The sequence below is a fragment of the Mustela putorius genome, unplaced genomic scaffold (genome assembly GCF_011764305.1).
Source record: "Mustela putorius furo isolate JIRA1106 unplaced genomic scaffold, ASM1176430v1.1 tig00000905_pilon_pilon_pilon, whole genome shotgun sequence".
In the NCBI taxonomy this organism is placed as follows: Eukaryota; Metazoa; Chordata; class Mammalia; order Carnivora; family Mustelidae; genus Mustela; species Mustela putorius.
The window spans coordinates 4,402,552-4,422,047 of NW_025421511.1; the positions used below are offsets into that span (position 1 = coordinate 4,402,552).

Below are 19,496 nucleotides of genomic sequence, written 5' to 3' on the forward strand. Positions count from 1 at the left end.
TTGAGAACGGCTTGTATTGGTATATACTTTCCTCTCAGGACTGCCTTTGCTGTGTCCCACAGATTTTGAATAGTTGTATTTTCTTATCATTTGTTTCCATTAATTTTTTTTCAAATCTTTAATTTCCTGGTTTACCCATTCATTCTTTAGTAAGATTCTCTTTAGCCTCCATGTATTTGAGTTCTTTCCAACTTTCCTCTTGTGATTGAGTTCTAGCTTCAGAGCATTGAGGTCTGAAAATATGCAGAGAATGATCCCATTCTTTTGGTAGCAGCTGAGACCTGATTTGTGACCTAAGATGTGATCTATTCTGGACAATGTTCCATGTGCACTAGAGAAGAATGTGTATTCTGTTGCTTTGGAATGGAATGTTCTGAATATATCTGATGTCCATCTGGTCCAATGTATCATTTAAGGCCTTTATTTCCTTGTTGATCTTTTGCTTGGATGATGTGTCCATTTCAGTGAGGAGTGTGCTAAAGTCCCCTACTATTATCATATCATTATCAATTAATTGATTTATATTATTGGCTGCTCTCATGTTAGTGGCATCGATATTTAAAATTATTAGATCTTCTTGTTGGACAAACCCTTTAAGTGTGATATAATGTCCTTCATCATCTCTTATTATAGTCTTTAGCTTAAAATCTAATTGATTTGAAGGATTGCCTTAAAATATATAATATTTTAATATTGACATAAGGATAATACTGATATAAGGATTGCCACCCCAGCTTTCTTTTGATGACCATTAGCATGGTAAATTGTTTTCCACCCCCACACTTTAACTTTGGGGGTGTCTTTAGGTCTAAAATGAGTTTCTTGAGACAGCATATTGATGGGTCTTGTTTTTTTTATCCGTTCTGATACCCTGTGTCTTTTGATTGGGGCATTTAGCCCATTTACACTCAGGGTAACTACTGAAAGATATTAATTTAATGCCATTGTATTGCCTGTAAGGTGACTATTACTGTCTCTGTTCCTTTTTGGTGTACTACTTTTAGGCTCTCTTTTTGCTTAGAGGATGCTTTTCAGTATTTCTTGTAGGACTGGTTTGGTGTTTGCAAATTCTTTAATTTTTGTTTATCCTGGAAGCTTTTAATCTCTCCTATTTTCAATGAAAACCTAGCTGGATATAGTATTCTTGGCTGCATGTTTTTCTCATTTAGTGCTCTGAATATATCATGCCAGTTCTTTCTGGCCTGCCAGGTCTCTGTGGAAAAGTCTGCTGCCAATCAAATATTTTCACCATTATATGTTGCAGACTTCTTGCCCTGAGCTGCTTTCAGGATTTTCTCTTTGTCACTAAGACTTGTAAGTTTTACTGTTAGATGACAGGTTGTGGACCTATTTTTATTGATTTTGAGGGGGATTTTTTGCGCCTCCTGGATTTTGATGTTTGTTCCATTTGCCATATAAGGGAAATTTTCTACTATAATTAGCTCCAATATACCTTTGCCCCCCTCTCTCTTTCTTCTTCTTCCGGAATCCCAATTATTCTAATATTGTTTCATCTTATGGTATCATTTATCTCTCAAATTCTCCCCTCTTGATCCAGTAGTTGTTTGTCTCTCTTTTGCTCAGCTTCTTCACTCTCCATCATTTGGTCTTCTATATCACTAATTCTCTCTTCTGCCTCATTTATCCTAGGAGTAAGAGCCTCCATTTTTTATTGCATCTCATTAATAGCTTTTTTAAAATTTCATCTTGGTTAGATTTTAGATTTTTTATCTCCAGAAAGAGATTTTATTTGTCCAGAAAGGGTCTCTCTATTATCTTCCATGTCTTTTTTGAGCCCAGCTAACACTTTGAGAATCATTGTTCTGAACTCTAGTTCTGACATATAACCAATATCCATATTGATTAGTCCCTAGCCATCGGTACTGCCTCTTCTTCTTTTTTTGTGTGTTGTTTTTCTGCTTTGTCATTTTATCTAGATAAGAATATATGAACAAGAGAATAAAATACTAAAAGGGTATTTTAGTATGTACGCTAACCAAGTCAGAAGACATCCATAACTGGAGGAAGAAGAAAAGGGAAAAAAGAAATAAAAATTTAAAAAAATAAAAATAAAAAAATTATCTATCTGTCATCTCTCTCTCTCTCTCTCTATGTGTGTGTATATATATATGACTGGTGAATAGAATAGAGTCACCCACTTGATTTTGGGTATATTTTGGTTTCTTAGAAGAAGTTACCTTCCAAAATTTTAAAGAAAGAAAAAATTATATATGTATATACATACAAAAATAAGGGTAAGCACAATGAAGGGATGGAATATGACTGTAAAGATGAAAATTTTTTAAAAATCCTAGAAAGGGAATGGATAAGATAAGTTTGTTGGAAAAAGGAAAAAAAGAAAAAAGAGGAAGGAATGTGCTCAGGCTGGAGACTAGACCAAAGCTATGTGCTAGATTAGAGTATATTTTGATCTATTAGAAGAAATTGTATCCCAAATTTTTTAGAAATAAAAACCTATATGTAGGGACACCTAGGTGGCTCAGTTGGTTAAGCAGCTGCCTTCAGCTCAGGTCATGATCCCAGCATCCTGGGATCGAGTCCCACATCAGGCTCCTTGCTCCACAGGGAGCCTGCTTCTCCCTCTGCCTCTGCCTGCCACTCTGTCTGCCTGTGCTCGCTCTCACTCTTTCTCTCTCTGACAAATAAATAAATAAAATCTTTAAAAAAAAACTATATGTATACAAAAAATAAGTTTAAATACAATGAGGGGATAAAATATGACTATAATAATGAAGTTTTAAAAAGTTTTTTTAGAAAGATTTTATTAAGATAAACTAGTTAAAAATGCTGAAAGTGGAAAGAGGAAAAGTTAAAAAATAGATGAAAATAGATAAAAATAGATAAAATGGATAAAAATAGATAAAAAATAAGAAAAGAATAAAATTAAAAAGAAATTTAACTCTGCAAGACTAAAGGATCATGGGGGAAAAAGCCGTGAGTTCTATACGTTGCGTTCCCCAGTGGAGTTCCTCTGCTCTCCTTGATTAGTGAGCTCGGTCTTGGCTGGATGGTCTTGGCTGGATGGTCTTGCTGAATTTCTTGGGGGTGGGCCTGTTGCAGTGATTCTCAAATGTCTTTGCCTGAGGTGGAATTGCACCGCCCTTGCGAGGGGCTATCCCCCACCCCCACCCGTGGTCTATCTTCCCGTAGCTTCCGATTCACGTCTCAGCACATCCTACCTTCCAGAAAATGGTCCCTTTTCTGTTTCTAGAATAGCTGCTCTTCTTCTCGTCTGTCTCCTGTTGAGTTTGACCAAATAGTTCAGAGTGGTTTCATACCTATCTAGCTCAGCTGCTGAGATACGATGTCGTTTTAGTCTTCTACCCCTCCGCCATCTTGCCTCTCCTCTCTACATATGTTTTTACCAATTTCACAAGTGTTGGATTGTGTTTGAAGTATACAGTTCGTGTGTTTATCTTTAGTGTCTGAGTAAGAACATGCAGGCATAATGCAATTTATCTAGGAAACAGTGGACCTAAAATATTAGGTCAGTTTCCTTTCATGTTGTCTTTTTTTTTTTGTCTTCTATTATCATAAAATAATACTCTTTCATCTCTTGAGCAAAATAAATCTTTGTACTTATTGTTTCACAAACTCATCAGACCATGTCCTTGATAAGACGGAAGTCTGTCTGATAATTTGGGCATCCAGATGTTACCCCATTTACTTGAGTTTTTTATTTATACCTGTGCTTAAAATTTGAAATGGATGAATTTTATAGATGAAAAAAAAGGATATTTGCACAATTATCTGCTTGAATTTTATGTGGCTGAAAGATGATAAATTTCTATTTTTTATTGGTACTTGTTTTTTAAATTTTGAACTTTAAACTTTTTAGAAAAAAAATAGTCCTGAAATAACCCAATTACACTTATGGATGAGGTGAAAAAAAATTGTTGTATCTAAAATAATAGAATGAGTCACCAGCATTTCTTGCAACTTGGGAGTTTAACTTATTTTTTTTTTTAAGATTTTATTTATTTGACAGAGAGAGAGAGAGATCACAAGTAGGCAGAGAGGCAGGCAGAGAGTGAGAGGGGAGGAAGCAGGCTCCCTATGGAGCAGAGAGCTTGACGTGGGGCTCGATTCCAGGACCCTGGGACCATGACCTGATCCGAAGGCAGAGGCTTTAACCCACTGAGCCACCCAGGCACCCTGGGAATTTAACTTATAACCAGAAGTTGAAACAAAATGTTTTTATTTAGAATTGTAACAACACCAATGGAAATGCATTTATTTTTATTTATTTATTTATTTATTTATTTATTTTTTGGAAATGCATTTAAATGATAAAACTATTCCGAATTAAGGCATCAGCTTGAAGACCACAGTTAGTATAGTTAAATAAAATCTCTGGAAGCTGATCACAAATAGATCAAAGCTACTGGATTCATAAGCTATTTTCCTTTGACACTTAAAATAAGATATTTAAAATAAGATATAAATTTAGCGTGCCATCATAAGGTAACAGCTTTGAAATCTCGCAAATCACGAATGAGGTGCTTGGAAGTTAGGGTCAGTATATTCCCAGGAGCGTGAACCATTGTGGAGAAAGCCCATCAATTAGAACTTCACATATCCTGATTAACATTTAAAAGAGTCAATATATTATCTTTTACTTCTGCCTTCTTTTAGTGCTTGAATACCCTCATATCAAGAAGAATGAGTTGTAGAAATACAGACTTTGTCAAATGCTGAAAATGACTCTGACGTCCGGTCCAGGACGGTGTATCTGAGATGCGGTGGTCAGACGGCAGGGGTCGTCGGTTCAGTGTCTCCCGTTCCCGGCGTGCTCCGCAGACCGGGAGCTCTTCTTCAGTGAAAGAAGAGGGACTGGAGTAGAGGCAGTTTAATTAAAACACTGGAAATCATGAGACTGGGATTCAATTGAATGTCCGTTTTAAGATGCTTACAGAGATTTTCTCAGCAAAAGCATCACACAAGGGAAGAAAATCATCAGAAGGGAAATAAAGGCACCCAGACCCCGAGCTCTGCGAGTAACACCCCATCTTCTATCTGCCCAGACTTCCTAGTTAGGAATTGATTTGGTTTTAAGCCAAACTTACAGGAAAAGATTCTGGCACATTAGTATTCCTTCTGTTACTCTTGAACTGAACCCATGAAACCAAAAGTTAAAGCAACAACCAAACGTTAAAAGCAAACATTATTTTTTCTAAGACCCATAATAACATAAAATCAGTAGAAAACTGAAATCATCCTTGTAGGTCTGAAATTAATCTGATGACTGGGACCGGCCAGAAAATTCTGATGAGTTTTGGTAATTCAAGAATCTCTCTGTATCGAACTTGTTATTGGGTTAGAGCCGTTTTCATGATTATTTCAGCCCATCTGAGAGAGGTCCGAAAATCATCTTAGTTGTCCTCCTAAGCTGAGTCTCTTTATTCAAACCTGGAAACCCTCTGTGTTTCATTCTCCGTCACTTGGGACAGCAAGGTTAAGCAGTCTCTCACATGGCTACTTTGTTATGTTTTTGTGACAACGGTGGCCCGTGACCTTTGCTTGATTCCACCTGCAGCTCCCTGCGGAGGCCAGTACACGGGATCCGAAGGGGTCGTTTTGTCGCCCAACTACCCTCATAATTACACGGCCGGCCAGATATGCCTCTACTCCATCACGGTGCCCAAGGAGTTCGGTAAGTTGGTTTTTCAGCCTTGTAGTCGCCATCCCATGTCATATTGGTTTCATTGATGATTCTTCTGCCATATTATAAGGAAGTATTTCAGCTCTCGATATAACAAAATAATACACAAGAAGATGAGTTGTATTGCAGCAGAGGTTTTCTGAAGGTACAGAGTATCCACTACAATTCTTTCATCGATGTGATATAAAATGCTTAATGTTCTTCTAAGATCGTGATCCAGAATAATCAGAGAGAACACAATTGGCTTTGCTTCTACTTTTGCTAGAAAGCATCTCCCCCCGCCCCCACCCCAGGGAGGATCACCAAGAAAAATGGGCCAGGGGAACACTGTCTGTTAATTTGTACATACATTTTGTAATCAGATTATGATGGAAATCCCTGGATCACTGAAGTCCCCTCTGAGTGACTGTGATGCAGAAATAGGCTGAGCCCCCATCTGGTTCCTTTGCACGTAATTTGTGGTGGTCTCTCCACATGCTTCCAACTGAGCCGGCTTTCCAAAAGGCTTCGTTTCCAGAAGGGCCTTCCTGGGGTGGGGGGTGAGGTCTGCCCTCTGTCTACCCAAAGCTGGATTACCGCACCCCCAATCTCACTCTTGACCACAGATGTTTCTTATGATTTGAGTTATTTTCCAGAGTCAAAGAGATAGAAGCTTTTATAGCTTCATAGCCAAGGTTCTTTTTTTCCCCTCCAATACTAAAATTTAAAACCTTACATAGTTAAGGTGTTTTTTGTTCTCTAGAGTCAAAATAGCAGCCACCTACTCATAGATAAAAAGCAAAATTATAAAAATTCTAAGGGTAGAATCTGTTTGAGGGAAAACATCTTAAAAAGTACAGTTATATGACAGGAAAGTTAATTGCTGGTTAAGAAAATGGCATGTGGAGATCATATCATATCATATGATCTCCCTGATATGAGGAAGTGGTGATGCAACCTGGGGGCTTAAGTGGGTAGAAGAAGAATCAATGAAACAAGATGGGATTGGGAGGGAGACAAACCATAAGTGACTCTTAATGTCACAAAACAAACTGAGGGTTGCTGGGGGGAGGGGGTTGGGAGAAGGGGGTGGGATTATGGACATTGGGGAGGGTATGTGCTTTGGTGAGTGCTGTGAAGTGTGTAAACCTGGTGATTCACAGACCTGTACCCCTGGGGATAAAAATACATGTTTATGAAAAATTAAAAATTAAAAAAAAAAAGAAAATGGCATGTGGGAGACCAGTGGTTTCTGTAAATTTCTGTTATTTACGATGCACAGGTCTGTTCACGCTAATGAAAACCTCTGCCAGGCGCTGATGTCAGCCTTAGGTAGTTTAGATCACAGGCCCTTCGTGAATGGTGTGATGTACCTTGCTTGGTCTCTGAAGCCCCAGCACTAGTGTCCACCCTGGGTCAGTTCTCAAGAGTAATGGGGTTTTCAGGTGGGGCCTTTCTTGTAGCATCTCGCTCGGTTAAGAGGAGATGGTGTTCTGAGCATCAGGGATGATGGGCGTGTTCCTGGAGACCAGGGCAGAGGGACCAGCTTCCCAAGGGCAAAGGGCTTCACTTAACTCTGCGAATGAATAGCACCTCCTACTCTCATTTAAGAAAGTGAGAGGACTTCAGAGTGTTCACTTTTGTTATAATAAACAGACAAGAAAACTTAGAATAGCTCCTAATCCCCACTCTTTATGCCAGACCAATTCATCTGATTTCACTGACTTGGTCCCAGTAAATCCACTTTTTCCACCTAAGTGCCCCGCAGCAGCCTCCAATTACTTGCCATGAATATTCCTCTTATTTCTGTTCCTAGATACGTGACAGACTGTACTTATCACAATGGAATATAGCAGCCAGAGCCTATGATTTTGGTTTGTTTCAAAGTTTACTGAATTGTCACAATGTGTTTTTTTTAGCAGAAAAAAAAAATGGTCAAACCTCTATCCTAAATATTGAGCATTGTTTCCCAATCTGAAATGTGTAATGATATACATGTATCACGTTGTATCAGGCAGAAAATTTTAATTTGAAATGAAAATAGTTATATGGAGTATTTAATGAAAATCTATAGTGTCTTATATCTTCTATTTTCTACTCTTCTTTACTCTTTCCTGGGAAGTAAATTAATTCACTAATTAATTCAATAATCGTCACAAGTCTGTGCCTGTGAAATGCCCATTTTTTTTTCTTTTTTTTTTTTTTTTAAAGATTTTATTTATTTATTTGACAGAGAGAAATCACAAGTACACTGAGAGGCAGGCAGAGAGAGAGAGAGAAGTAAGCAGGCTCCCTGAAAATCCCTCGTCGGCTGACGGGGTGAACATTGCTGGTGGGAAGTGACACAAGTGCGGTGAGCGCAGGCTCCAGTGGGAAGGATGTTTCAGGCAGGTCTTCACATACCCCAATCTCTCCCTATTTTCACTCAAAAGCATCACCGAAGGGGGTGCCTGGGTGGCTCAGTGGGTTAAGCCGCTGCCTTCGGCTCAGGTCATGATCTCAGGGTCCTGGGATTGAGTCCCGCATCGGGCTCTCTGCTCAGCGGGGAGTCTGCTTCCTCCTCTCTCTCTCTCTGCCTGCCTCTCTGCCTACTTGTGATCTCTCTCTGTCAAATAAATAAATAAAATCTTTAAAAAAAAAAAAAAAGCATCACCGAAGTACCCTTTCTAAAACAAAGCTCTGATCATGGAAACACCGTGATCGGCATCTTCCCTCCCTTTTTGCCCACAAGCAAACCCCACGTATTTGGGTGTGGCCTGCCAAGCCCTGAAGTCTCAGGCTGCTGTGGCCTTTGCTGCCCGATTCCCTCCTCTCCCTTCCTCTTGGAGCACCTGCCAAACCAGACCAATGACCACATTCCATGGTCCCCTGCGGAATCGGGGTCTGATGGTCACGGGCTGAAAGGAGCGCCCTGCATGTCATTCGTGCACACGAAGGGTTACAGTCCTCCTGCTTTAAGACCAGCGATGCTGCTGTCTCCCCAGCTGGACATGGACTCCCCCACAGCTGGAAACAGCTGCCCTGTGGCTCACGTCCTATAGCTCCATACTCATTCCTGTCACAGTCACGTCTAGCTGCAGTGTCCACAGCACGGAGCACTGGTCACTCGTGGCAGACATCTGCTCTTTGGGGCGGAACCAGTCCGGGGCCTGAACTCAGCCCCAGCAGCTCACCAAAGCAGCCTCAGTTCTGCTGATGTGCAGAACCTGACTCTTGCACATGTTGGCACACAGCCGGCCCGGGGTCTTGTTTCTAATCTCAGCCGTCTTCAGATTCTGCTGTAAAGTGGATGCTTTCTAAAAGTCTCTTAAAGTATGATTGATTGATTAATTAGCTAAATCAAAGTTTCTTGAAGTCATGGGCTTATGATTCACTTTTATACTATTGAAAAGATGCAAGCATCCTCCTCCAACATGATGAAGAATTGTTTTGGGGGGCGGGAGGTTTGAACAAAGGCATTGTATGAGCCAGAACCGTGTGGAAATCATAACGTTCTCTTCCGCTTTTTAATTTTTTGTTTTAGACTATCTCATGCACAGGGAAAGCCCTCCTTGCTCTCATGCTTCCTTAATCGTTTCTCTCCAGGAAATTATAAAGGAATTATAAAATCTTAAAATACATGTATATGGGTGTGCATATATTTATTACCTGTTCAGTACATGTGATGCGTATTATACATGTGTGTATATGTAATGCACACCTGTAATAGGGTACATGGCATGTGTAGAATACATATATATATATATATATATAGAACACACACACACACATGAGCTGTTACAGTTAGAGCCCCTCCATTCTGCCAACACTTACATTAATTCCCTCATTAAATTCTGATATGTGTACCTGACATGTCCATATCTATTTCTTGCTCAAGATGATTTAGAATGATTCTAGTTTAAACATTACATATAAACAAGAATCAGTTGGTCCTGGTTTACGTGCCAAATCACAAGAGTTTCTAAATGTTCTAAAGGCCCTATTGTCAATTTGAGTACAAAATAATCTATGAAGTTTGAAGTAGTGAAATGCACAGTTGTGTTCTACTGGGAGGAGGTGTGTTCTTCTACTGATACGGCCTATCAGAAAATATCAGAAAATAAAGTTGTGCATTGGAATGACAATAAACAATTTCTATGACATGTCGTTGACTTGTGTATAAATTGCAATGAGTTTCTAAGAATTTGGTCTTATAACAATCCTAAATAAAGAATTTTAAATTCTTTTACAACTTGGCATGTTTTTAGTTTAATTTTTTGGGTTGATTTTAAAGCCTACAGATGTCTTGATCCCTGTCCCCACAAAATGCCATTAACTGCCCATAAATACATGGTGGGCCTTGTGGCTGTTCTTCTACTATCCTAATATAATACTGAAAGGAATTAATATTAACATTCAATTACTTTTCAATTAATTCAATTAATTCCAATTAATATTCAATTACTAGTCAAACTATATGAGGAAGTATTATTAAGTATGAAGTCATCAAGAAGCAAAATAAAATTATTTAAGCAACTAAAACATCTTAGAAAAAGAGAAAACCCCAAAAAGAGAGAGAGAGAGAAAGAAAACCAGTTAATTATTTTCTACAGAATTCTTAGGATTCTGTAGAAATTCTGTAGGATTTCTACAGAATTCTTAGGATTCTTTATTTGCGAGACAACACAGCATATCAACCCTACCCCTTTATTTTGCAGTGGTGTTTGGACAATTTGCCTATTTCCAGACGGCACTGAACGATTTGGCAGAATTATTTGATGGAACACACCCACAAGCCAGACTTCTCAGCTCACTCTCGGGGTCACATTCAGGTAAACATCCAATGAATATTGTATTGAATTTTATTTAGACTGCTAGAATGAGTCATTTTGAACTCTGTTAGTTTTTTTTTTCTTTTTAATGAAAGAAGAATGCAATCCTCTTCGAGTTTTCTTGCTTGTTTAACAAAACCTTATTCCTGATGGAAAATTTCAACTGTATTTTATCCTACATATAAAACCGTTGACCGTTATCATTTTACTTATTAACATTGTAGAAAAAATAATATCTGTCTCAATAAAAAAGGCAAATATCAGGAAAAGAGGGGGAATAAACTATCTTGTGTATTCTACTTTCTCTTCCATGTCTCATGATCTTCCTGGAGATAAACAGTATCAACGTTTTGGTCTAAATCATTACCAGCCTTTAAATGCACACATATAGGGAGGCATCACACTCATGCATGCCCATGAGTACATATGTGCACACACGGACATGAGCATGTGCACACGAATGCATGGGAACGTATGGGGGTCTTCACGAAACACGTGATGTCATTTCACAACTCAGTCTTTTTGCCAAACTCTTGCATAAAAGGAAAAATGGAGTCTTCCCCTACCAAAAAATAAGAATATACACCGAAAACAATTAGTTTTAGTGCTCATTAGTATTCACTTGGTCAGTGCAGCCTAATCTACATAGCGCCTCCTGCACTTGGACCTTGTGCAAACCGCACAGTTTCTACCGCTGGTGCGTATTCATCGTTTACCAAAGCAAGGCACATCGGTGTATCACAAACTCTTGCCAACCAAGGTTAGGATTTGATTATTTCTGGTTTCTCCCTATTATTAACTGAGTGTCTTAAGATTATTATTTCCTGCCAATGTCCAATGGTGCAATGTCTGGAAATCCATCAGAAGATACAGGTTTAAAATATTGATACCTGGAGACAAATTCACCTCTGAAAAGCTAATGCCATTCACCTGCCCTGTAACAGCATTTGAGAGAGACCATTCCTCTAGGGCAGGTGGACTTTAAAAGGTGGAGATACGTTTTCAGAACATTTTGTTTGTTCGTTTGTTTTGTTATTGTTTTCTGAATGCTTTAGTATTTTTAAAATCAGCTTTGGATTCAGATTTACTTAACTTTCTTATTTTAAAAAAAATCCCAGCAAGTCATTTTCAAATATAGTTGATTCTGAGTCGGCAGTAAGTCGGATGCTTCAGTTTCCCGCATTGTCCGCCGGCAGACCCGTCACCAGTGCCTGCTCCATGAGACGATTGCTAAAGCAACATTTGAACAGAACGAATGGATAAGAACAGTTTTAAAATCTTGATAGATACAATATGTCTGAGTCCTGAACCCAAAGGGAAATTTCACAGAAGTCCAACAATTACATGAGAAATTCCAAGTTAATAATTACTTCCCAAATATTGTCCCCAGTGGTGCAGTGCCTCCCGTGGATCTCCTGTATGGTCTCTGATTTTTTCCTCAGGTGAAACATTACCTTTGGCGACATCAAATCAGATTCTCCTGCGATTCAGCGCCAAGAGCGGAGCATCTGCCCGGGGCTTCCACTTCGTTTACCAAGGTAAAGTTCCCCTGCACGCTGCGGTCTTCCCCGGCGCTGTCCCACGCTGTGCCCAGTTAAAGCACAGCGTTGTGTTGTTTTGCTTTATATCTGCGTTGTGTTGTTTTGCTTTATATTTAGGGAATTGAGGGTATTCGTATATTTATACCCAAACGATTTATCAAGAACATCACAGCTTTCCTTTTTGACACTGAAATAGGATATTGCTTCTATGAAGACACGGAACCGGCTCTTTGCTCCGGCACCATTGGGGACCATGCGGACCACTTCTCCTGTCACAGCTCCTCACATTAGCCAAGGGATTTCACATCCCTCACAGTATTTTATGTAATTAGGCAAAGTGTTTTATGATGGCTTAGATTTTAGTAACTGCTTTAATAAAATACCTTTAAGCACATTGTACACTTCCAGACCTGCCTGTAAAAACTATTGAAAAAGCGACTTCACAAAATCACGCAAATCCCCAAATACTACCCATGCACCCTTCCCTCCACCTGTTTGATTTTGTTTGTGTTCTATTAACTTCTGACACTTTGAAACCTTTATATTTATTTATTTTTAAATTGGAGAGTATTCAGAATGTCTAAGATTGCACAAAGATTCTTTAAAAATGAGGATTTCCCCCCTATTTCTAGTTTACCTTTATTTTGCGTGTGCATTACATTAACTTAAAAAAACATGCGTAAACTATTTTTACACTTTCTGAAGACCAAAGCAGGCCTTTGGATGGAACTTGGAATTGCTGTGTAGCTTGCAACGTGCAGAGATCACCATCTACAGAGACAAACTGTATGTTCCAAAATAAGAAGGAATGCTTAGTTTTTCTAGGTTTCAGTTTTGCTTGAGGCTAGAGAGATTCCTCGCTACTCTTAAATATTTTCTTCAGAAGTGGAGGAGGATCACTTTCTAGCACTGGTTTCTTCCTCTAATAGAGACTTTTTCAGAAAACATACTAGGCAGCATCATCGTGTTTATTAAAAAAATTATGGAAAATGTGTTATTTCATTCATAAATCATTCCTAAGACTCTTACATGGCAGAATCCAAGCCCTCAAAATATTTTTATCAACTCTATAATTACAAAACAATTATTTTATAAATTATAGACTATTTTGCTATAAAACCTCTTCTGTGTTCAGCAATAAGATGGTCTGAGAAAGACTGGAAGAGGAATAGGAAGGTATCTGACAGCAAGCGGCAGGGAAAGTATCTCTAATCCAGTGTAGGCAGTAATTGCTTCAATGATGTTTCTACTCAATTACAATCAGTTACATTGTTCTAAATTATACCTTTTCTTAAAATATAAACCATTAAACCAATATTTTTAATGAGCTTTATTGGACAGTGACCAATGTAGGCAACTCACCTTTTAGTCCTAATTTTCTTTAAATAAATTATATTATTTTGCAGAAGCAAATTTACAAACCCAGATACGTTGGGGTAACATATAAAGATACCAAGGACCACTTGGTTTAAATACACATTTAATCCTGAAAAAATTCAAGTTGCTAGCATAGTCCATCTTGATAAGCGGTGTTTTTTGGTCTTTTTTTTTATATGATTAGAAAATCAATCAGATCATTGGATAAAATATCTGAGGCAACTGGCCCCATGTCTATCCTATTTACAAATATTATCTTCAGAAGTCATGATTTTAAAATTTATATTTCTTGGTTTAAAGTAACATATTACCATTACAATGAATCAAAACAGAAAAGTAGAAAGAAAATCATTTATAAGAGGAATCCCTCCTCCTTGTCTTTACGAATATATAATGACTCCAACATCCTCAATATTGTATTATATTAAATCTCAGTACACCTCTTTTTCATGCTTTGTGCCTACAGTGAGTTTATGCAAAAATTTATGTCTTTTTATCAAAGCTAAATCTTTTGGAAGTAAAGAACTAGAATCATGAACGCAATTTATAAATCAGCGAGGATCACCTGGGGAAGTTTTCAGTGTATACACGAAGCTCAATTGAACATAGCCTCTGGAAGATGGCAGTTCTGTGGAAGTCAAGCAATTATTTGCAATCTATGTTGTAAGAACTTCCTGAAAATTTCTTTTGTATGCCACTTATGGCTTCATTCTTTCACAAGTTATTAAAGCCTGAAATTGCACAGGAACTTTGTGACACCCATGATGATAGGGTGTCTAACTCTGTTAACAGACAGCTGTGTTATACGGAGTGGTTAGAGACCTCTCTGGCCAACAAGATGGCAGGACCAGGGTGTGGAGGACAGGATTGCTGTCTCTTGGCCTCCATGTGGTCCTGGTTAATAAAGAGGCATTAATAATGAGGAAGTTTCTGTCTTTCTGATCTTGCGGAGAAATGGATGTGATAGAGGCTTTTTTACTTATTTATTATTTTTTTCTTACAAAGGATCCTCATTGACTTTTGCCTTTGCTGCTTTCGTCTGCTTTCCACGCTACTTTGAGGTAGAAGGGCATATTTGAAAGAGAGTGAGTTAGGACCCATGAGCACCCCAAAGGAGGCTAGTCAGTGCAGGGGAGGGACCTTCCTAATACAAGACTTTAAATAGCTCTTCCACAATGGTTTAACTCAGCACCTGCGAAGAGTTTTGTTTGGCTGCTAGACGCTATGGAATTAAAGACTCAGGGACATTGTCTACACGGGATGGAGCAACCAATTCATGGGTCACCAGTCCTACCAGGATGGTGTGCGCTGGACAGAGACTGAGAAGAAATAATGTGTCTCCCCGACCGTTGAGCACCTTTTAGAAAAAGTGGCTCCGGCATCGGTCCTCCTTGGGCAACCTGGCATCTGCCTCTGATTCAGCAGCCACACACCTCAGTGGCGTGACCATCAAACAGAATTCAGAAGCAAAAGATGCTGTAGGAACCCGCCATGAGCAAACATCTAGGGATTCTACTGAAGTGTGGGCATCTCTCTCTCACTGTTCCAGAATTCAGCACCAGCCTGGACCTCTGTAGTATTTGTCCTGCATAAACACACTCCCATGAAGACAGGAGAACAACATTCCTGGCTTGTAAACACGAATACATCCCAGTACTTTCTGGATTTCCTTTCAGACATGCAGGAGAAGGTTTCTTCCCAGCCTCAGCCCAGCTCCTAGGGATGCCTGAGCCTTTCTTCTCCTCCCTAGCCTCCCACACCTAGACCCCGGCAGGACCCACAATCAGGAAATGTGGTTCTGCACATTTAGATAATCTTTGCCACTGCACAAAAGAAATATATCACACCTAAAGTCGATGTATTCTTAGATCAATGAGAAAATCAGAATTCGTGTCATCCTAAGAAAGCCTCCATGTGGGAGACTTACCTACTGTTTCTTAACAAATCGAGCACAGTCTGATTCCTCCAGGATGAGAGGAATCCTCATCCATAGCTATTCTATAAAGTACTTACATGGCCTTCATAGACTTTTCGTGGCCCCAGAATACATACCTTATAGTATTAAATCAACCTTAGCAACACTGAAAATAACATGGGAACCAGTCTGTGCATCCACAGAGGCCGACTAAGGCAGAGAAGATACTCTTCTCCTGTCTTGTTTGTTCCCAGGTTCGTGCTGATGCATGCAGGATGGTTCAAAGCCCCCTACACTGCTCCCCATCCCTGCACTGCCCGAACCCTCCCTGCTTTGCCTGTGCTCGGGACTAAACTTATGGTTAGTATGGGTGGCTCAGTCGGTGAAGCGTCCAGTTCTTGATTCATCTCAGGTCCTGATCCCAGGGTCATGAGTTCCAGCCCCACGTGGGGCTCCTGCTCACCATGGAGCCTACCTAAAATTAAACATGGTGGTTGCCAGTGTTCCTCATCAACAGAATACTCTTTTGAACTGTCTTATGTTTACGCCTTGGCTGTTTCCACATATCAATCATTTTTCTTATGTATTTCCATGTAGAATTCAACACTACCTTTTCTTAAAATAAGTCACTGATTCCAAACTTGGTAAACCAGGTAGGACTTATTGAGTATTTCACGGGGAAAAGGAGGGCACCTTTTTAGATCAAACCTCTGCACAGAGCCCAACTTAAAAATGTCAGCTGGCCCTGGATCCCTGTCTTTCTGCGGCGTATTAGCTGTGTGGACAGCTCTGACCTAGAGCCCCTCCCCCAGCCTCACCTGAAATGGCCTCTCGCCTCCCAGCCCGGCTTCCCAGATTCTCTAGCTCAGGGCTTCCTGGTCCAGGATCCTCTGATGGCAAGACTCACCTCCTTAGCATTACAAGAAACAGAGGAACAATCTAGACACCTGGAAATGCATTTTTTGAGTTTGAGGAGGAAGAACTTTCACTAAAATTTCCTTTGCTCGAGGTTCTTCCGTGGCATGTAAATGCATGTCTTGATTGATTTTCACCAGGCTTCATCTCCTTTTAGATCGCATCAATTACAAGGTTTTCCACTTCTAGGAAATTCACATCTTGTATGAAAGGTTATAAAATACATAGGTTTACCAAGATGAGTAAGCATAAATTTTGGTTATGATTCAGTGATGCGTGCTTGAATTCACTGACTACTAATGGCTGCTCAAGTCCGATTTTTCAACGACCGGAACAGAATGATTTTGAAAAATAGACACATCCATTGAAAAACAGATAGATATAAATGAAACTGGAACGACTGCCTCACTTAGACTTTGCAAGTGATTGCTACGTGCATTCGGTTTCGTTATTATTATGGCTGTGGTTGTTGTCTTCTCGTTACCCCTGCTCTGAAAGAGCGGCCGTGAGGATCCAGGAGGCAGCGACCACGCTTCCCCTCTCTGTGGGTGCTCTGGAAGCTCCGCAGACCAGCCCAGCTCCTGCCCCGGGACAGCGCAGGAGCCCCGGACGTCACTCATTCTGACCGCATCCCCTGTTCGCTCTCCATGGTGCTGATTTCCCTTTTGTGTCGCAGCAGTAGGAAGCCGTTCACTAGAAATGGAGTGTAAGTACCCAGGAGGATGGGGTTTCTCTCCGGTGCCGCCCGGAGCATCCAGGGGAAGGGCAGGAGCCAGAGGACGTGCGCAGAGCAGGAGGAGCTGCCCACCGATTTTCCCCAGACCTTGCATGCACGTCAGGCCTCCCAGTCCCTGCTCACTTCTGTTCCTTCTGCAGAATCACAGCTGTTCTTCTCCGCACTTTGGGAACGTCTTCTTCTAAAAGCTGTTCTTCATAATCTTATCCGAATGCAGGGTTTTTTGTTTGTTTGTTTATTGTTATTTCCCTTTAAAAAGGAGATGATGAAGTTCGTGAAGAAAGGCTCAACAGTGGCATGGGTCTGAATGACCTTGACAGTGTGTTTGTGCCCGTCCACGGGACCTTGGCGTGGCTGCACTACCCGGACCAACAGGGGCGAGGCCACTTACATCAGTGTGCAGGATTTGCCATCCCAAGAACGGGGGGCTTTCCCTGTCATTCAGGACAAGTAGAAGAGTGGCCCTTGGAGAGATTTCTCCATTTGGATTAAACAAATTCTTGAGAATTGAAGCCTCCATGGGATATTTTTTATTCATTTCCTTTTTGCTCTCATGCTGTTTGCTCAACTGTAACAAAATACTCAGATATAGAAATTCAACAAATTGGAGCTCTGAGCAATTTTTATTATAATATTGGAGTTATTCTGCATCCTGTCTTTAGTTACAAAAAAGAATCACTCTGATGTATCATTAATTGTTTCAGCTGGAGTTGTTCGTCTATAATTTTACAAATCACCTTCTGACAGGAAACACATCAACACTGAACTCAAGCACAGTTTTGTCAGAATCGCCTTCCGCCTTCGAGGCTCAAAGAAGCGCTTGCTTAGCAGCCATGACCCACGTGGCGTCTGCCACTGCTCAGGATCCGTTCCGAACATGAGGCCAGCCTGTTGGGGAAGCAGTGTGAGGAGCGAGGCTTGTTTTAGGGAAAACGAGTGCACAAGCGCATTCTCCCCGAGGCCTGCACTGTCACATGAGGACACGCACAGTCTGAGAGAGAGGATCCTGGTGACAATAGAGACAGAGTCGCTTCTAGGGAACTGTGCAGAACAAAGACAGAATAACGCATGTTCAGGTGCTTGCCTCCAGGTCTGTTTCCCAGAGAGTTGGTTTGGTGTAAGTAACAGGCGTCATTGCCGGTGGATGTATCTTTCAAACTGGATCCCTGCCCCTTTGGATTAAACAGAAGAATCTCTTAGAGACGGAGAATTCCAGGGGGCAAGGTGATTGGAGGCTCACCCCACCCTTGAACGAGGCTCGCCTGCTCTCGGCTGCCACCAAGGACCATCAGCACATGCCCGCAACCAAACAAGCTGCCTCAGGGAAGACCACACACCCAGAGACCCTGGGGGTGTCTCTTGAGAAAGTTCGAAGAGGGGCTGGTGATAGGATTGAGGTCCGTGCTCAGTGATTGGGACAGGCTTATAGGCAGTGAGCTTTGCTTTCGCTCTGAATCAGGTGCTGGCAGAGGAATCTGAGTGGTGTGGGGCATCTTGACTTTCATCAGGAGGCAGAAGGAGCGTCCGTGTTGGTACAAATGGCAGAATCCTTTCTTTTTTTAAGGCTAAATAGTATTTCACTGCATGGATAGAACACATTTTCTCTACCCATTCATCCATCAGTGGACCGTTGGTTTGTTTCCAGGCTTGTTTACGTGGCATGTTCAGGAGGCACTGAACATGGGGGGAGAAACATCTCTTTGAGATGCTGACGTGCGTACTGTTTGCATAGGTAGACCCAGAAGCGAGATTGTTGGATCCTACGGGGAAGTTCTATTTTTATTTTGTTATTGCATTGCCATGGCCATGTTATACTCACTAGACTCTAAGGTCTTTGAGGATAAGAACAAGTTCTTAGTCACCTCATTATCATGAGCACGGTGATTTGGGTGCTTGATTAATTTTAATTGCCTGAATATCACTCAATTCTCATAAGGCACTAATGCTCCTTATGCCACGTTTTCCTCGTCTGAAATGAGAATATAAGGCAGTCCTCAGGGTTGGTAAGAGGATGAAATGCAGATGGGAAAGTGCTCCCCAAATCATTCCCTCTAGAAATTGCAGAGAGCGTTATTAATTTTTATATTAACATAAATTCTCTCTGGACTCCTCTTAACTCTACTTCCAAGAGGTTATTTTGGCTTCCCAAGGAAGATACAGATGACTGTGTTGTATGTTTGCTTCTAGCTGTGCCTCGAACCAGCGATACCCAGTGCAGCTCTATCCCCGAGCCCAGATACGGAAGGAGAATTGGCTCGGAGTTTTCGGCGGGTTCGATTGTCCGTTTTGAGTGTAACCCAGGATACCTCCTTCAGGGCTCCACGGCTATCCGCTGCCAATCCGTGCCCAATGCTCTAGCTCAGTGGAATGACACAATCCCAAGCTGCATAGGTAAGCCTGCATCCAGGAGGCGGGATTCCTTGCGTAGGCTGCCCTGCCCAGCCTCCCAGCTGGTTGAAGAGCTGTTTCCCAATGCTTATGTCCAGTCTCCAACTGGTCATGCTCCAGACCTGTCTAAAAACGATGCATTTTATCCGAC

At 40.8% G+C, this 19,496-nt stretch overlaps 1 protein-coding gene across 2 annotated transcripts in view; it reads left to right on the plus strand.

Moving 5' to 3' along the window:
* The window catches only part of CSMD1 (CUB and Sushi multiple domains 1), a 1,951,187-nt gene that overhangs the window by 1,712,898 nt on the left and 218,793 nt on the right, over positions 1–19,496 (plus strand). For both annotated transcript variants that reach the window (XM_045086171.1, XM_045086170.1), the window contains 4 exons: positions 5,558–5,674; positions 10,360–10,473; positions 11,916–12,011; positions 19,145–19,348. In XM_045086171.1, coding sequence (XP_044942106.1) covers positions 5,558–5,674; positions 10,360–10,473; positions 11,916–12,011; positions 19,145–19,348 — 531 coding nt within the window. The remainder of the gene's footprint in view (positions 1–5,557; positions 5,675–10,359; positions 10,474–11,915; positions 12,012–19,144; positions 19,349–19,496) is intronic.